The sequence below is a fragment of the Clinocottus analis genome, unplaced genomic scaffold, assembly GCF_023055335.1.
Source record: "Clinocottus analis isolate CAN_PGR_092001 unplaced genomic scaffold, fCliAna1.0.p SCAF_14, whole genome shotgun sequence".
Taxonomy (NCBI): Eukaryota; Metazoa; Chordata; class Actinopteri; order Perciformes; family Cottidae; genus Clinocottus; species Clinocottus analis.
Genome location: NW_027175865.1, coordinates 6,562,753 through 6,579,408, shown reverse-complemented (window position 1 = coordinate 6,579,408; position 16,656 = coordinate 6,562,753). Strand labels below are relative to the sequence as shown.

General features: G+C 41.1%; 3 protein-coding genes across 11 annotated transcripts in view; 1 reads left to right on the top strand and 2 right to left on the bottom strand.

Moving 5' to 3' along the window:
• Positions 1–317: 317 nt before the first annotated feature.
• rplp1 (ribosomal protein lateral stalk subunit P1) lies at positions 318–2,484 on the top strand. The gene is made up of 4 exons (XM_068576276.1): positions 318–533; positions 1,458–1,532; positions 1,788–1,896; positions 2,361–2,484. Exons 1-4 carry the CDS (start codon positions 462–464, stop codon positions 2,444–2,446), a joined length of 342 nt encoding a protein of 113 aa, XP_068432377.1. The 5' UTR covers positions 318–461; the 3' UTR covers positions 2,447–2,484.
• A 425-nt stretch (positions 2,485–2,909) lies between these two features.
• drc1 (dynein regulatory complex subunit 1 homolog (Chlamydomonas)) lies at positions 2,910–8,636 on the bottom strand. Of its 2 annotated transcripts, none has more exons than XM_068576274.1 (16): positions 8,436–8,636; positions 8,057–8,231; positions 7,572–7,699; positions 7,209–7,392; positions 6,971–7,108; positions 6,475–6,561; positions 6,225–6,341; positions 5,847–5,974; positions 5,588–5,722; positions 5,079–5,499; positions 4,391–4,480; positions 4,192–4,296; positions 3,961–4,106; positions 3,647–3,790; positions 3,358–3,460; positions 2,910–3,029 (listed from the first exon to the last, which is right to left on the bottom strand). In XM_068576274.1, the coding sequence occupies exons 1-16, from the start codon at positions 8,507–8,509 to the stop codon at positions 3,003–3,005; spliced, it is 2,202 nt and encodes a 733-aa protein (XP_068432375.1). In that variant the 5' UTR covers positions 8,510–8,636; the 3' UTR covers positions 2,910–3,002. The 2 variants fall into 2 exon arrangements, with proteins under 2 accessions (XP_068432375.1, XP_068432376.1); XM_068576275.1 differs by having other exon boundaries at positions 4,213–4,296.
• A 566-nt stretch (positions 8,637–9,202) lies between these two features.
• Positions 9,203–16,656, bottom strand: part of ptk2aa (protein tyrosine kinase 2aa) — a 53,342-nt gene continuing 45,888 nt past the window's right edge. For all 8 annotated transcript variants that reach the window (XM_068575889.1, XM_068575890.1, XM_068575883.1 and 5 more), the window contains 7 exons: positions 15,523–15,585; positions 14,874–14,913; positions 14,085–14,188; positions 11,919–12,074; positions 11,704–11,784; positions 11,066–11,151; positions 9,203–10,978 (listed from right to left, as the gene is read on the bottom strand). In XM_068575889.1, the coding sequence (XP_068431990.1) occupies positions 10,861–10,978; positions 11,066–11,151; positions 11,704–11,784; positions 11,919–12,074; positions 14,085–14,188; positions 14,874–14,913; positions 15,523–15,585 (648 nt within the window). In that variant the 3' untranslated portion in view covers positions 9,203–10,860. The remainder of the gene's footprint in view (positions 10,979–11,065; positions 11,152–11,703; positions 11,785–11,918; positions 12,075–14,084; positions 14,189–14,873; positions 14,914–15,522; positions 15,586–16,656) is intronic.

Sequence of the window (16,656 nt, the reverse complement as noted above, 5' to 3'; positions counted from 1 at the left end):
AGTCTCACATTTGTACAGCATTTTGTTTTGCATGTACAAAACAACTTTTTTCACAAACCCTTTCATAAAAAAGAAGACATCAATTTGTAAAAGAAAAGTAGCAAATATATTGAACAAAAATATTTCTGGTGACTTAATTGTTGAGTCTTTTATTGTGTGGCATTGTATGCAATTTAGTAGGACAGCTATTCATGTTAAAAGGAAGCTGAGCAAAGTGACGTAATACGGACTCATCTGGTCTACGTCTGTCGTCACTGTGTGCGTACTTGCGTCACATCCACGCAGCCCTGACGCTGCCTATATAGCCATAGCGCCCGCCCTATTTCTCCCCTTTTCCGCTACAGGAAACTAACGTGCCTAAGGTGCTCGGTTCTTCACCAGAAGCTAAGGCCCGCAATCCGGCGACTAGCACCGTCAAATTTAGGCATCCACCGCCAAGAATATAAAATCCAACATCTAAAATGGCCTCCGTATCCGAACTTGCCTGCATTTACTCTGCTTTGATCCTCCACGACGATGAAGTCACCGTCACCGTAAGTGCTCCGACTTAGCCGCCAATACGTATTCATTGCTCCCTCCGGAGGGTTGTCCTCGTGGTGAAGCCCCCCCGAGAGATAAAGCTGATATAGTAACGACTATAGTAACGACTCCAAGCGCAATGTCTGCTTTAAACTGTTATTATGTTTAGATGCCTTAACAGTGGCATCTACCGGCAAACATGGCGCCATGCTAAAACATGGCGCTATGCTACTAGCTGACGTTGGGCCACGTTTCTGTATCGTGACAGTTCTCGACACTGCTTTGTGTTGAGACCTCCATGAGTTGTACCTACCGTACAACATCTGGCTCTAGTGTCACTGTGGCACAGTATAGCTGCGTCTGACACTCACGACAGGTGCGAGCTAACGTAGACTAGAGTCTCCACAATAGCTGAACGTGCTGTTAGCTCCAGAGGGGTGACTTGTTACCTGGAAAGTGCTGCAGAAAAGTTTACTGTTAAAGGTTCACCCCCTTTAGTTTGTCTGCTGGTGTTAGACGGTTAGCTCACGTTATCCTGGTAGGTGCGGATGCTGCACAGGATCCGCATGACGTGAACCCCGCTATTTGACTTAAGACTTAGCATGCTCAGTCTTAATACATAGCATGTAATAGCATGCTATGTTAATACATATGTTAATAAATATGTTAATACATAGGTTAATACATGTCCTACTTGTGAGTGACATAAGTTACAAATAAAGAAGCTGCAACCAGGATTTTTTTATTTTCTGATAAGCCATGTTTCTGTTAAATTACCAAGTCAAACTACCAAGTTACATACGTGAAATAGTTAAACAAGACCATTTATGTGATGCACTAACAAGACTAACTTGCATTTTTTTATATTGTATACTGATGTTCATTAAGTCAATGCTGGGTATTTAAGGTTATTTTTTAAACTCTTGTTTTGTTTTTAGGAGGACAAGCTGAATGCTCTGATCAAGGCCGCTGGAGTCACCGTGGAGCCCTTCTGGCCAAGTCTGTTTGCCAAGGTGAGAGAGAAACCACACACTTTGTTTGGGAGGTCACAGGGTTCAAATCAATAGGATGGAGTTGTGTATATTGCTTTTCCTAAAATCTCAAGTGCCTTTTTTAACTGTCCACAGCAGTTAATGATCTATGAAATGGACCATCAGAGGCTTGTATTTCACAGTAGTTGGGGCTACATAAGGACAAGTCTTGTGCCTTCTTAGTTCTGTTGGTCTGATTATTACTTGCCACTAACAAGAAAATGTTGTTTTCCGTAGGCTCTGTCCAGCGTTGACATCGGCAGCCTGATCTGTAACGTTGGAGCTGGAGGTGGAGCTCCTGCTGGAGCCCCGGCTGCTGGAGCCGGCGCTGCTAGTGACGCACCAGGTAACTAGTAGTTCACGTTGGAAAAGTCATTTTAGTTGGGTGTAACACTAAAATGCTTCGATATGTCTAATGCAGCAACACTAAAATGGGATATACTTAATGACTTATTGAACTATGGTCATATTCTCATGCTTTACTACTGAGTCTTGAAAACAAGCATGTGACCTGCTTTTGAGCCATAAACCTGGGAACAGTTTGCTAACTAAAGTGGGCTTTCTTAATTTAGTACCGTCTGGTTACGGCCAACATTAAACGCGTTCTTTCAGAAAGGAAAATCGTTCATTTTAATAGCCTTCTTATAGCAGAACCCAACTGAACAGTTCACTATAATCTTTTAAGTTATTTGTGAAGAGTGTTAATGTTTTTGAATTGTCAATCTCCCAGAGCTTTGAATACTACGGTTAGTTTGTAAGCATCTGCATCTATGACTTTGTTAACCATACCGTATCTTGTTTACCCTACAGCCAAGGAGGAGGAGAAGAAAGAGGAAAAGAAGGAGGAGTCTGCTGATGAGTCCGATGATGACATGGGCTTCGGTCTTTTTGATTAAAAAATGTTTTTAAGAAAACACAATAAATGTTAAAAAGACTGCTGCCTTCTTACTTCTACAAACAGACATCACCTTTTACTACCGAGACATTTTACCATGTTACAGCTGCACTAGATTATAAAATAATCTAACTTGGTCCCGGAACTTCAGCTCAGTGTAATCTTTGATGGGTTGAATGTGTGGGGGTTCTTACACCATTTAGAAACGAGTGGATTACTTGCGCATGGAAACCAGTGCACAGTCTAGAGATGGTATACTGGCAGTTGAGGCCACATTTAGAGATGGAGAGTAGTTCATTGTTAGTATGTCATGTAATTTTAAAAAGGAATAATGTATTGTCAAAAGTAATAGAAATTATACAGAGGCAGAGATAATGGGTTATTTGACCTTGACTGGGTATGATAGGTCATTAGGACCTTGTTTCTTTTATAAGATTGTAAAAACACAAACTGCAACCTCACCATTATTGATAAGAGGCTTTATTTTACAGTGACTATAAATCTATTGACAGTAGTTCTGCACGCTGTCCCAGTTCTGCTTCCAAGTGGAGTTTGGTTTACGGCATCTCCGGCTCTGTGCTGACCTGTCAGACAAGCAAAGGCGGCACATGAATGATCTTGGACAGGCATGTTCATTATTTATTGTCTTGATCATTGTCACAGGTTCCCGCTTTTGCTTGATCAAAAAGCAAAATTATTAAAAAAAAACATTTTCAAATCTTATTTACTTAATTGATTGACTAAGCAATTCATCGTTTTCGCAAATGCAAGGTGTATAATTATTTTAAGAAACTATCCATTACGTTAATATATTATGTACTTTACTATATTTCGTACAGTTCCTCAATCATTGAATGTCTGGAAAACAGTGATGTACACAAGAGAACAACAGTTCCATGAACACACACGTACCCTTGAGTTCAGAGACCGTTGCAGCAACATCCGCAGCTCTGCGTTCTGCTGCTCCAGACTCTGAATCTCAGGGACGAGCTCAGAGATCTCTGTCAGGACCACCCTGGAAACCAAAAAACACAACCTTTAAGTATAGATGCCGTTTGCGGTGTGTGTGTGTGTGTGTGTGTGTGTGTGTGTGTGTGTGTGTGTGTGTGTGTGTGTGTGTGTGTGTGTGTGTGTGTGTGTGTGTGTGTGTGTGTGTGTGTGTGTGTGTGTGTGTGTGTGTGTGTGTGTGTGTGTTACTGACTGGTATTGCTTTAGTGGTTTCTCTGCGGCGTCCCAGAGTTTCATTTTGTCATCAGAGATTATATTGCCCATACGGTTCCAGTAAGCTTCATCCTCTGAAGCGTCCCGGGCTTCGACATGAAAGCTGCGTCTGGCTGAGCTGTCCCTTCGAAAGCACCAGGGAAACACAAGCATCACATATTCATGTTCACATCTCACAGGCGGTCCAATTAACAAGCCTAGTGCAGTCTCTGTTAGCATAGAGATACAGTAATGACGTCGAGTATTCCATTGTTAATGAATTAATAGTTTACATTAGTGCAAATGGGGACTTACTTGGACTTCATGTGCTGCTCGAGGAAACATTTCAGAGCAGGCAGAATGTGATTTGGATTGATGCGTTCAGAGGTCAAATGAGTCACAGACTTGGTCTCCACGTCCTCTTCCTTAACGCTGGACTCAACCGACTCAACACATACGTCCTGCAGGCAGACACAATGCACAAATGGCACTAAATACACTCTTCTTCTATGTCAAAGACTCAAGGCCATATTCTCCACAGCAAACCTCAGCTCTGCCCCTCCTGACCTCAGTCTGCTCTCTCGACTGATCTTTGTACTTTAATAGGAATTCAGCCAACTTGGGCACATCCTCCTCTTCAATGCCAAAAGACTGGAAGAGAAAGTGACATGGCTGGTTGTTCAGTATTTGATCCAGACCCACCGGCAGTACACTGATGCGTTACGGTTACACAACATGAACTCACACAAAGGATGGAGCCCAGCTTCACCACAGTCTCTTCTTCCTTCTCCAGGGAAGCCAGCAGCTTGAGGAGTTTATCCTCCATCATGAAGCTCTGAGACAAGAAAGAGAGGAGTCTTTTCATTTAACATGCTTGTCACATAATGTCATACATGATTCAATAGAGTTAGAAGAAATTGAAAACCTGTTTCAAAATTCATACTAGCCTCTGTTGCTAAGCCTATTAGTTCAACATTTTAGGAAGTACATTATTGCTCTTTTGCTGAGTGTTAAACCAGATGATTGATACCATTCTTTTCTGTTAGCTTGGCCTAGCATAAAGAGAGGAAAAGAAACACAAAAAAACAGCCATCCGAACATGTAAACTCACAAATGAACACATTACACTTTGTTTGCATTAGCCATACACAAATCAAAGTTTAGAAAACAGCATGTTGTGTTATGGGGTTACGTGCCATGAGACGGAAACCATTTAAAGGACGCACAAGAGAGTAATATTGATATCTTATATTCATTTAACCTGTTTGTATTTCATTAAATTTAGATTTCTATTAATATAGTGTATGCATAAAGACACATGTTACATTCATGATTTAAAAAAAAATGAAAATGTCATCTTCCTCTTTGTCCACTCCTGTACAAACATCTGCTTCATAAACTCTTCCAGTAATAAACATTAGCTTGTTTCTCACCGCTTCATCACACAGCAGCTCCATCACTTTTTTCACGGTCTGCCTCGACAGCTTCCAATCCTCCCCCTCTGCACCACTCTCACTCTGCACTGTTTCCCCTCCCTTGTACATTTCCATATCCGTGCTCTCAGTGTCAGTCTCTTGCATGGGTCCAGCTGAGAGGTCCATCCTCCTCTGACTACCCTGTAGAGCTGGCCCGGTGTCGAATATCTGGGAGGCTGCTGGGAGGGCCTGTTTCTGAGGCTTGATGGGACCAGAGAGCTCCATGAAGTCCATAAGGGGGCGCTCCCAGGATAAACCAAGGTGCTGCTTACAGATCTGCGAGTCAATGACCAAAACCCTCTCCACGAGTTGCTTCATATCCGCTTCAATCATAAGCCACATCTCCTCAAATTGTCTGGCATCAGCGACCGCGAAGAGCCTGCATGAAGCGGATGCAGGTGAAGAAGAAAATGTAGTCCTGCAACAGGTCAGTGCTACTTAAAACCGACAGGATGATGATGACTTACTTGATCTTCTTCTGTACGTCTTCATATTGCTCGATGCTGCGTTTGTATTCCTTAGACAATTGCTGGCTCTTTTTTGCAAACTGTTTCTCCTGAGTGGAAGACTTCATGCAAAGTTGTTTCATTTCTCTTTCCAGACTAAACACAAAGTCAAAAGAACAAAAGAGTGAATGAGATACACCAGAGTGTGTGTGCGTGTGTGTGTGTGTGTGTGTGTGTGTGTGTGTGTGTGTGTGTGTGTGCGTGTGTCTCTCTGTCCTACCTGATGACCCTTTTCTTCATTTGTCTCAGACTGCTTTTGTGTTCTGAGAACTCAACCTCTGGCTTTATCAGTGTTAGATTCGTGATCATATTGTTGGCCTTCATCTGTTGACGCTGTCTCTCCAGAGACTGCAGAGGCAAGAATGGAAAGAGAGTCACTCAATACTGAATGTATAACATTTAAATGTCACACAATCCCTATTCTATACAGTATATTATTGCTTTCTGGGGCTGATTCTAAATTAAATTTAATCCAAAGGAAAACACGGCATACACATAAGGAGCATTTTCTTTTTTTCGTGTATGAAATGGAGCTCATATCACAAAGTTTTCATTCAACGGATAAGCTATTGGTGTCTCTCCTGATGTTTGTGCAAACCTGAAAGTCCACATTGTTTTCATTCTTTAAATCGCTGTTGGTAATCTCCAACATCACATTGTGAATTATTGCTTCATACTCCTCCACTTTTTTCTTCCTCTGCGTCAGCCTCCCCAGCTAGAAATAGATCAGACATCATCAGATACAGACTTAAAATATATGTTGGATATAAGATATGAATTGAGGTGAAAGAAGACTGGAGGTTGAGTCTGCATGTGTAGCTGTGTGTGTTTATTTCAGTGTTCCTGACCTCTTCTTCCCAAAGTTCCTTCATGCGTTGTTCCCATTTAGTCTTGTCTTTTGTCAGTAAGACGTCACTTTCCTCCTGATAAAGTCTCTGCAAACGAGGGCAACCATTAGCGGGAACGACAACAATGGCATCGAGACGGGAAACATTTTGAATTCATATCAGATGATGATGATGATGATGCTAGATGGAAAGCCAGAGGATCACCAGAGTTATTATAGTTAATCACGAGGGAGACACAAGTGTTCTGGAGCAAATTTCATGGAAATCCATCCAATACATGTTGAGACATTTTATTCAAAATCACAAACATGAACCTCATCGTGGTACTAAAGGAAAAGTCAGGGGATGCTTGCCATTTATAGAGCCGTGCCACTGGTAAGAAAGACAAAACAGTAAATGAATTTCCTGTTGCCCCATTCATCCGATCACTCTTTGTAGATTAAAATACACTCTACAAAATATTTAAAGCTGCTTCTTGATGAGATCTGGGTCTTACCAACATCTGGGCCAGCTCGTCCCTGTAGGCCTTTGTCAGGGTTTTAATCTGGTTCTCCATCCTCTCCATCATCAGGTCCAGTTCCTCTTCCTGCTTCCTCAAGTCTTTAACAAAGCGTTCATCTCCAACTTTCAGCTCCTGTTCAGACAACACACAGAAAATTCAATTGGGAATGGACAAGGCCTTCATAGCTATTGATCGATCGTTAGCTAGATGGTAGATAGATAGGTAGGTGTACCTGTTGCAGGTCACTTATTAGTTTGTTCTTGTCTTCTGTGAGAGCAGAACACAACTGCTGCTGGTGGTTCAGGGCCTCCTGGAGCTCCTGAGGGATCACCTTCTGCTTAGCTGCCGACCAGCCTGTGGTGATCTCCTGAAATATCTCCTGACTGGATTCCTCATCCTTCTGCAGCCGTTCCAACCTGGACCAAGTTGGACGAACATGATGAAAACATAGGAAGTGAGAAAGACAAAAGGGCGAGGAAGGTGCGGAAGGGAAAGTAATATTTCCCCTTAGTTTATTTTAATATATGTACAGTATATATGGTTTAGGACACAGGTGTGGTAGTAGAAGAGATGATAGTGGAATTAAAGAAATGACCTAATTCTCCGAGCTTCCTCCAGATCTTTCCTTCGCATGGACTCTTTGGCGTCAGCTGCAGTTTGGATGTTGGTTACTGACATCATCAAATCTCTCTTCAGGTCGATCATCTTCTGAGGAGTGATAAGCTAACACACACACACACACACACACACACACACACACACACACACACACACACACACACACACACACACACACACACAGGACAGTTTCTATCGGAGTACATGTCAAAGAATTGCTCTCAAGAAAAATAGAAAGTCACTAAAATAACAATAGCATAACCAGCAGCTATTTCTGAAGGATACATAACTTAATGTTATTTGATATCATTCCCAGACATTCTTTACATATAACCTGTCCCATAGGAACATCATTCATATCATATGTAATAATGAAAATCGTTAGTTTTGATTAATATATTGATAAATGAAATTGCTTTCGACAAGCCTTGGCCACAAAACGGCTTTGGAATTTCAACAAACCGTTTCACTTTCCTCCTTCTTCTCTTCCTCCTCTTTCTCCTCTTCTTCCTCTTCCTCCTCTTCCTTCTCATCCTCCTCTTCCTCCTCCTCCTCCTCCTGTTTCTCTTCCTCCTCTTGGGGTCGGCTCTGGCCGGGCTCCTCCATCGCAGGGTCTTCTTCCATATCATGTGTGGAGCTGGTGAAGGGAAGTAACAGTTACAAAATGCTTGATTTTATAAAAGATTAAAACTGCAGTCTCGTAAATGTATGAACCCATATGTAATCATTATTATTATAACTAGTATCATAACAAATAATCGATGCAGCATGCCAACTCTACCAGGATGAATACTCATATCACAGTATTTCCGGTAGGTAGCTAATTAGCTAACTAACTTACGTGTTTTTAGCGTCTTGGTTTTCACACACAGAAGGTTCAGATTCCTCTTCCGGATCTTTCTCAACTTCTTCCATTTTAAGAGTATGCTCTATAAAAATTATTGGCAGAAAATATCAGATGTTAAATATTGTATTGATTATGAATGTAACAATAAACAATGAAGTAACATGTGGCTGTGTCGCCGCGGTCTGTTTGGTACACGTTGCTACGGCGACAGAGCCATCAAAGTGGGGCTGCCTTCAAGTGTCCCTCGGAAATTGTAGACTTCAAGTTAAAATGTTTTTAAAAAAAACGACAAAAAGGACGAGCACACTGCACATTTAGATGTTGTTTTCTTCATGTGTCACTGCTAATACTCTCTGGCTCTGACCCGTGCAGGTCTTCATTCAGCATGTAGCTAGTTGCTGTATATGAACTGTATTCCCTTTTTGTTGTGTATCTTAAATGAAAAAGTCATATAATTCTAAAATTACGGACTAGGGACACACCAGGGACCATGCATCACATTTTTAATATGTGGACTATCACAAACATACAGCAAGATATATATATATATATATATATATATATATATATATATATATATATATATATATATATATATATATATATATATATATATATATATATATATATATATATATATATATATATATATCACATTTTAACAGTAAAGGGTGACATGGTGCTGCTATTTAGTGGCAGCATCATATTTCCAAACGTCTGTAATATAACTCACAAACACGCGCACACTTTCTTAATGATAACAGTGTTTTTATTTGCCTGGTTCAGCAACTGTACATGTGACTCCTTCCTGAGAGTATTGCTCACCTCAGGGGAGAGGGAACGGTGGAATGGAGAGAATCAGAGAGGGAGGAGAGCAATATGAGGCTGAAGGGAGGGATGGTAAAAAGGTGTGGGGGGTGACAGGGCAGAAGAGACGAGGGAATGAAAGTATAAATAACTCCAGTGGAGGGAGGTAGAAAGAGAGAAGGAAAACCGAAGGACTGAGAGAGGGAAGACGAAAAGCAAATTATTTTGGGAAGAACAATTTACACGATAAACCCAATGAACAAGACCTGTGCTCCATCTTGGCCAACAACCCCCTCCTCTACTCTGAATATGAAACTGAATTTTTATTGCAAAAAAGTATTTTTGATGTCCCTGAAAATCCAATTCCTGAAGCTGAGAGAAATTTGCTAACATGGGCGTAACTGAAAGCTTGCGCTGCATATGGTTGAGTGAACATTTGTCAGAAGACAATGAGGAAAGAAGGAACCCACGACACAACTGATGCAAGAACCGGATTTGGCTTCAATATACAAACGCGAGCAATAAAGAATCCATGAATTTTGCATTTTTGTTGAACAATCAGCAACAATGACAGGCAAGTTGCTGCTAAAAATGTGTAGTTATTGAATAAAACAAAAATCATTTGTGTGAATTAATCCATTTTTTGTCAATTGCAGTACATTTGGCACAGGGTGACTGACTGTACATAATACTTAGGAGCACCATTGTAACTTAAAAACGCCCTTTCCCTATCGCGCACACCTCTGTCCCTTCACCCCGTTCATCCTTCTCCCTTATTCACTTCATGCCTCAGAAACATGTTAAAAATATAGCCTCTATGTATATTTACTATGCAAGTTAACTTAAAAAGTGGCCTGTGACATTTACTTTGTTCTTTAAAATACAGCTTTCATATTTCATTTCATTTCATCTCATGATGCCTGAGATAGAGGTCTAGACAGAAGGTGAAACAAGAGATGAAACTATTTATGAGCAGCTGTAAATCACTTATTTTTGCCCATTGAATTTTCAAGAAGAAGACTGAACACAGACGTACTGTAAGAGTCAAGGCTGAAAATAGTAATAGTAATAATTAATAATGATATAAAAGCATGTTTAAACAGCAACATTATCATATCATCTTCATTATCCTCATTCTGGCTCTTCAGTTCCAGTTGTTACATCCTGCTTACGTGGAGACTGTCAGTCGGGTTTAAGTGGCACATTTTGGTGCAACCAAACCCCAAAATATCTCTGCAGTCCTTCAAGCGAGCCTCTGAAACCTTTGTGTGATTCACTTTCTCCAAAGTTTAAAAAGTAGTAACGAATGATTTTAAAAAGAAAAGAAGAAAAAAAAACTCATCTTCGAGGATACGGGATGGGAGACAAAAGCGTTTCTCTGGATACAAAAGCAAATAATGGGGAAAAAGTACAAAACATCACAATATTGAGAAAAACATGCCCGTCGACCAGAGAGCAAAAAAAGAAACGTTGAATGTTTGAAGGAGGAGATGAGGGAGCTGATTGTTTTTAGTCAGTCACGTCTGCTGTCCATCGCTTAACGTGTTCATCCGTCCGTCACTGATCGGAGTGTTCTCTTCTCTTTGTGATTGGCTACGAGCGTCTGCACACTCTAATATGGGCGGATCATCTTGAGTCGTGATTGGTCGATGACGTCCAGCAGGTTCTTGGCGTCGACTGCGAGGGCGTGAGCTGCCATCAACATCTGTTTCTTGTAGTCCTTTTGTAAACTGTCCAGAACAAAGAAAACAAAGACTGTGTCACCATTACTGCAAATGGTAAATCCTTATCGGTGAATCTGTCGTATTCGTGCCTACCTCGTCATGACATACTGTTGGGCCAGTTTCATCTTCGCTATTAGCTCGGCCAGATCTGAATTCAACAGCTTCTGGGCCATTTCAATCTGTGATGATGCAAACAAAACGATGAAGATCATCTCACTTTCTAAAATGGAACAAATCTTCGGGGCCACGTCGCTACACGATGCAGCCAACTTTAACCTGAACAGAGGTCTAATTAGCCGGAAGTGGAAACACCTGTGTGGGAGCACCTTCAATATTGCTCATACCTAAAGTTGGTCACAGTAGATGAAAAGATATTTATGAACATTGATGCTGTCACACCAGAGAGAGATGCTTTTTAGCCCCTGTACAATAGTTTTGCTCTCATAACAGAGTTTGGTGTTATTGTGGTGAACCTGCAGGCTCTCAAATAGGATCATATGACATCTAAATATAATGGTTGACACGAGTGAAATAAATTAACACAATGTGTAAAAGCACGTTTATATCTGGCGTATGCAAGTTTACATATAAGAAACTATTTTATATAAACTTGCAATGACACATAATATAATATGTTTTAGGATAATCCAGTAATTTGTCACACAATTAACCCGCTAGTTACAGTACAGCACTTTCATTCTGTGTGTGTGTGTGTGTGTGTGTGTGTTCACCTCTCTGTGTGTGCTGGCTGGCAGAATAGGAAGTGTCTCGTCCACCGTCGCTAGCAGAGTCCTCAGTGCCAGACCCACCTCCTAACAAACACACGCACGTTGATTCTTTCATCGGTCTTCACTTAATATCCACTTTTAATACGTGTTGATGAAGAACTTTAAATTTGTTGCCTAGAAACCAAGCTGTGCCGCCTGTGAGTGATCGTTGATCCTACCTTGACCATGGGGACGTACTCCTCTGGGGCTGCAGGCTGAATCCGGTTGGACATCTCGATCACAGCTTTGACCAATCCCGTCACGTTTTCGTACACTTTGTCGTTAGAGCGGTCCAAGTTGGCCGTGGGGGGCGGGCTGATCTCCTGAGGCTGCAACTGCACCACCGAGGAGAGTGTGACAATGAGCCACTAAAAACATACATTTTACACGATTTCCTTTTAGAAATTGTAACACGGGGTAACACTAGGGGGCAGTATTTGACTAGATTCACTCACTCACACACAGATTGTTATTCTGTCTCCATGCATTTCTACCAACATACAAGATAGTCCGACTGTTCCCCTGCGACAGAGGAGCGTGTAGGGCTGTTAGTGCGGCGACAGGACAGACGGGGATGAATGTTAAATGTTAAATCAAATGATTTAGTGTCATGTTAAAGGGTTGCTTGTAGTGCTGAACTAATGAACTCTGTATCCTCGCTGAATGTTTAAGGTCATCTTAAATTACTTGATAAGCTGTTGACAAATATCAGAGTTTTTCTTTTCTGTCTTTCTGGTCTCTGCTGGTTGAAAAAAAAAACCTTATTGTAGGTTTAATTTATGTTCACGAAAATAGCCAGTTCATTTGCCATCGATGTGGAGAGATAATCACGGCTGAAGTGCTTGTAGTCCACCCCTTCGATGAGAAAGAGCTCTGGGAAAATGTGTCAGTAGAGATCTGGATTTAAATGAATGGATTGCGATATATTTGTGAATTCAAGTAGGCTCCTGAATGAGAAAAAGGTTAAATCTACATTCATGGTCCTAATGTTATGGCCATGAATGTAGATTTATTTAACCAGTTAATAATTTGACCTAATTTAAAGGTTCTTTACGTGGCTTTCGAAGCATTAATAAAGTATAAAACAACTATTAGCTATGTATAGAGTGGTCTGCCCCAAAAGCCTTTTAGCCAGCTCACATTTTGTAATTACAAAGAGAAACCAACACAGTCTGAAGGATAGCCGAGGCCTCAGGCCGCCCAGGTTAACACTGTTCACTGTCAGCACTGTGGCTGTCGTCTGGCTGAGCGCTGGCGGCTCTGAGAGCAGTGTGGAGGCACTACATAGGCTCTGAGTTTCAAATTGAGCAACAACATTGATTTAACTATATTATCATCGACAGACACAATGGAAGACATACAGTGATCAGGTTACAATGCTTCTATTGATCTAAGAAAAAGCACTACTATTGTTTTTACATTTTTCTTTACCAGGGATATTATTCACAGCACTCTGGCTACAGCTTATTAACACCTGATTGGGAGAATATATTGCCTTGAATGGTGAATGGGTCAAGGTAACAATGTTTAATTTGCGACAAAATAATCCCACTGTGGACCTTTTGGAGCTTTCAACCACCTCACAGTCTTCACCGTTGTTGCCAATGACCATAAGATGAATGTGAAAGAGATTATTATTAAGTCACAAATAAGAATGAACTTTCTTGCTCAAATGTTTTGTTTGTCAGGCCAACAGTGATATTTAGTTGTACCTCTGGTAAAGAAAAACATCTTTTAACCACGACTCAGAAAGCTTCATGAAGCTTCTCTATACATTTATACTATGAACTATCATCTAACTACAGTGATAACAGACAAACACAAAGATCAGCTTACCCTCCACGGCTATGGGGAGGTTGAGGAGATGGGAGGGAGGAGTGGTTGGGTGGATGTGGATGTGACAGGGAGGAGATTGAAGGAGATTGGGGTGCGCAGCAGGTGTGAGGAGGGGGGGCAAAGGTTTGACAGATTGATGGGTGGATAGATGGATGCAGAGCACAAGGTCAGGAAAGCAGAATGAGGGATAAGAAGATGGCAGGGTGTTGAAGGGGGAAATATGGATGGAGGTTAATGAGAGAGGGGGAGGCAGAGTGAAGGGGGAGAGAAGAGGGACAGAACATTAGGCCAAAGCCAACCACAAGCAAGGCAAGGCTCAGCATGCAACCCATCAGCAAAATGCCACATAGTGAAGTCACAGAAACAATATGGTGGAAAGAGCAGCGGCAAGAAATTGGGTTCAGAAAAAGGATCTAAATCAGCTGCTTCTGCTCATTTTTAAATTGGGGAATACGTTCTGTATTTGTAGAATATTGTTTGTTTATAGCTATGATGTGTTTTAAATATACCTTCACCCCCTCGTTGTAGCTGTCAACGGGGCAAAGACTGGCCAGGTTGCCTAGGTGACAAGGAGCTCCAGGGCGGGGCGGTTTCTTCGGAGGAGCCACGTGTTCTGAAAAAGGAGCATGTGATGTGTATGTGGTGTGGAGTTAAGTATGATGCATGCTAACAGATACTTTATGTGCTCTGTAGTACTTCATGTACTATACTTGGTAGACTTTAAGGCACTGAAACTATTATTTAATAAACACGCAAGCTATAAAAACAGGATTAAGATTTGAGCACTGAATGTATTTGCCCAAACATCGGATGAAGGATGATTCAGTCTTTGAATTTGCTGTTGTGTTTAAGTCTTCCATCTCTTTCAAGGGTAATATGTCTTTATATTGTTCTTAATATGTTGCTGTTTTGTTTTTAAGATTTGTTAACTGTGTTTTTACATGTTATTTATGTACATCTTGACCAGAAGCACCTTGCATAAGAGATTTAAGATCTTACTGGGATTAAACTAGTTAAATAAAAGTAAAAAACAACACGGGAAATACTTGATCAGTTTATAAAATAATGAGCTTGAACTTGGAACATGTAGGCGTCATTCAACTGTTTAGGTAAATCTTATTTTAACACAATAATAATAATATACCGACAATATGACACCGTAGCTACAGTAAACTAAATTACTACTCTCAGAAAAGGAACAATCAATACATATTTTTGATACATATTGCTGCTAATACTTGTGATTTTTGGTATAGTTTTACAGAGTGTAAACACTTAATGTGTGTTCATCCTCTCACCTGGTTTCCCAACAGGCTGGTAAATATGTTGGGTTCCACTCTGTGCAGAGAAAATAACACACACACACCACACACAGATAAAGATGGTCAACTTTCAGATGTCCATAAACATTAATATCTAATTATTATATACTAATTAAAATGATCACACAATACTGATTTCACAAAGTAAACGTAAGAAAAGATACCGCATTCACAGTGCTTGTTGTTGCATGTTGAGAATTCCCACGAGCGATCTCATGAGTTGATAAAGTGTGGAGACGATAAGGTCAAAGCTGAGAATAGCTTTAAGATATCATAACTCACACATTTACAGTAAAATGGGACTATGCAGTGCTTCTGGGATTAACATTCCCATGAGCCCTTTGTGGTCATGAGGTTGGTTTGTAGGCAGAAGCTCTCTGGCAAACAGACAGAAATACTTTCTCTACTTCTCCCGGCTGTAATTCCTCTGTCGGATTGAATATATTCCCTCACCATTTCATTTTCTATCTTTCTGCTACTTTTCTCCTCCTTTTTCCTCTTCCCATCCCTTGTTTCCCAACTTTTCAGCTTTTCCCCCAATTACACTTTGACTCCGTTTCACTTTTTACCTACACAAGTGTCAACAAAGAGAGACGGACAGACAAACAGACACACTCTGACTGACCGGTGCTTGTAGTGTCCCGTCTTCTCTGTCTATGCTTCCTCTGCTGTTTCTGGACTCTGCCTTCTGCAGGTGAGGGACAGAAAGACACATTTTAAATATAAAACCGAAGCATGTGTTTTGGAGCAGTTTCCCGGTAGGTCCAGTTTGGTGATACAATCGAAACAAAAAACGTTTGTAAAGAACTCACAAAAGAAACATAGGGCATTCACAAACAAGAACAAAATATGAAAAACAGACAAAATCAATAATCAGTTTTACAGTCACCTGCAGGACACAAAAGTAAAAGATTCAATGCAAAGCAGCTGGAGTTATTTCTTCCTTACCAAACACGACATTTCAACAGAAAAATGCACAATTAACCAGCAAAATGATTTTGAAGTCCACCAATGAACACGACCTGCGATAGTTTGACGTTTTGTCCCATCTACACTGCCTCAAAAAGTGAACAAGAAGAGCAGCAGATAAACACATAACTTCCTGTTCATGCCAATTAGTCTAAATTAAACGGAAACACGACAAAACTGTCCACATTTGCATCACCAAAACAAAAACAAGTCTCCCTCCCTCCTTCAGTTTCAGTACCGTTTTGGTGAAGCACGCCTTGAAGAGATGCATCCTGGGAGAATAGAGGCTGAAGAAGACAGGAGGAGGAAAGCAGAAAGTGGAGGCCATCGAAAGAAGGGCGGAGATGGAGGACAGAAAGTATGAGAGAATGGCAGATGCAAGCAATGAAATAACCTAAGACATAGAGCAGGACTGACGACAGAGAGACTGGGAGGGAGAGAAAACCAAGACGAGGAAGATGAGACTGAGAGAAGTGAACTGAGGAAGACAGAAAAGTTGAGTCAGACAAGAATGGAGGGAAGGAGAGAAAGAAAAGAAGTTTTTCCAGAGGAGGAAAAGCTCCACTGAGCCACAGAGAAAAGATCCAACCGATTCTCTCCTCTCTGTTTCTCTCCCTCAGTCTGTTTCTCCCGCCCACTTTTTCCATCTCTCTGCATCTCCCTCTGTTTCTCTTTCTCTCTCCCTGATGGGTGACTCCTTGTTCGTTGTTCCACCCTCTCCATGGCTCCTGCCAATCCCACTTCCTTTCTCCCTCCTTCTGTCCTTCACTTTTGTTCCTCCTCACAAACT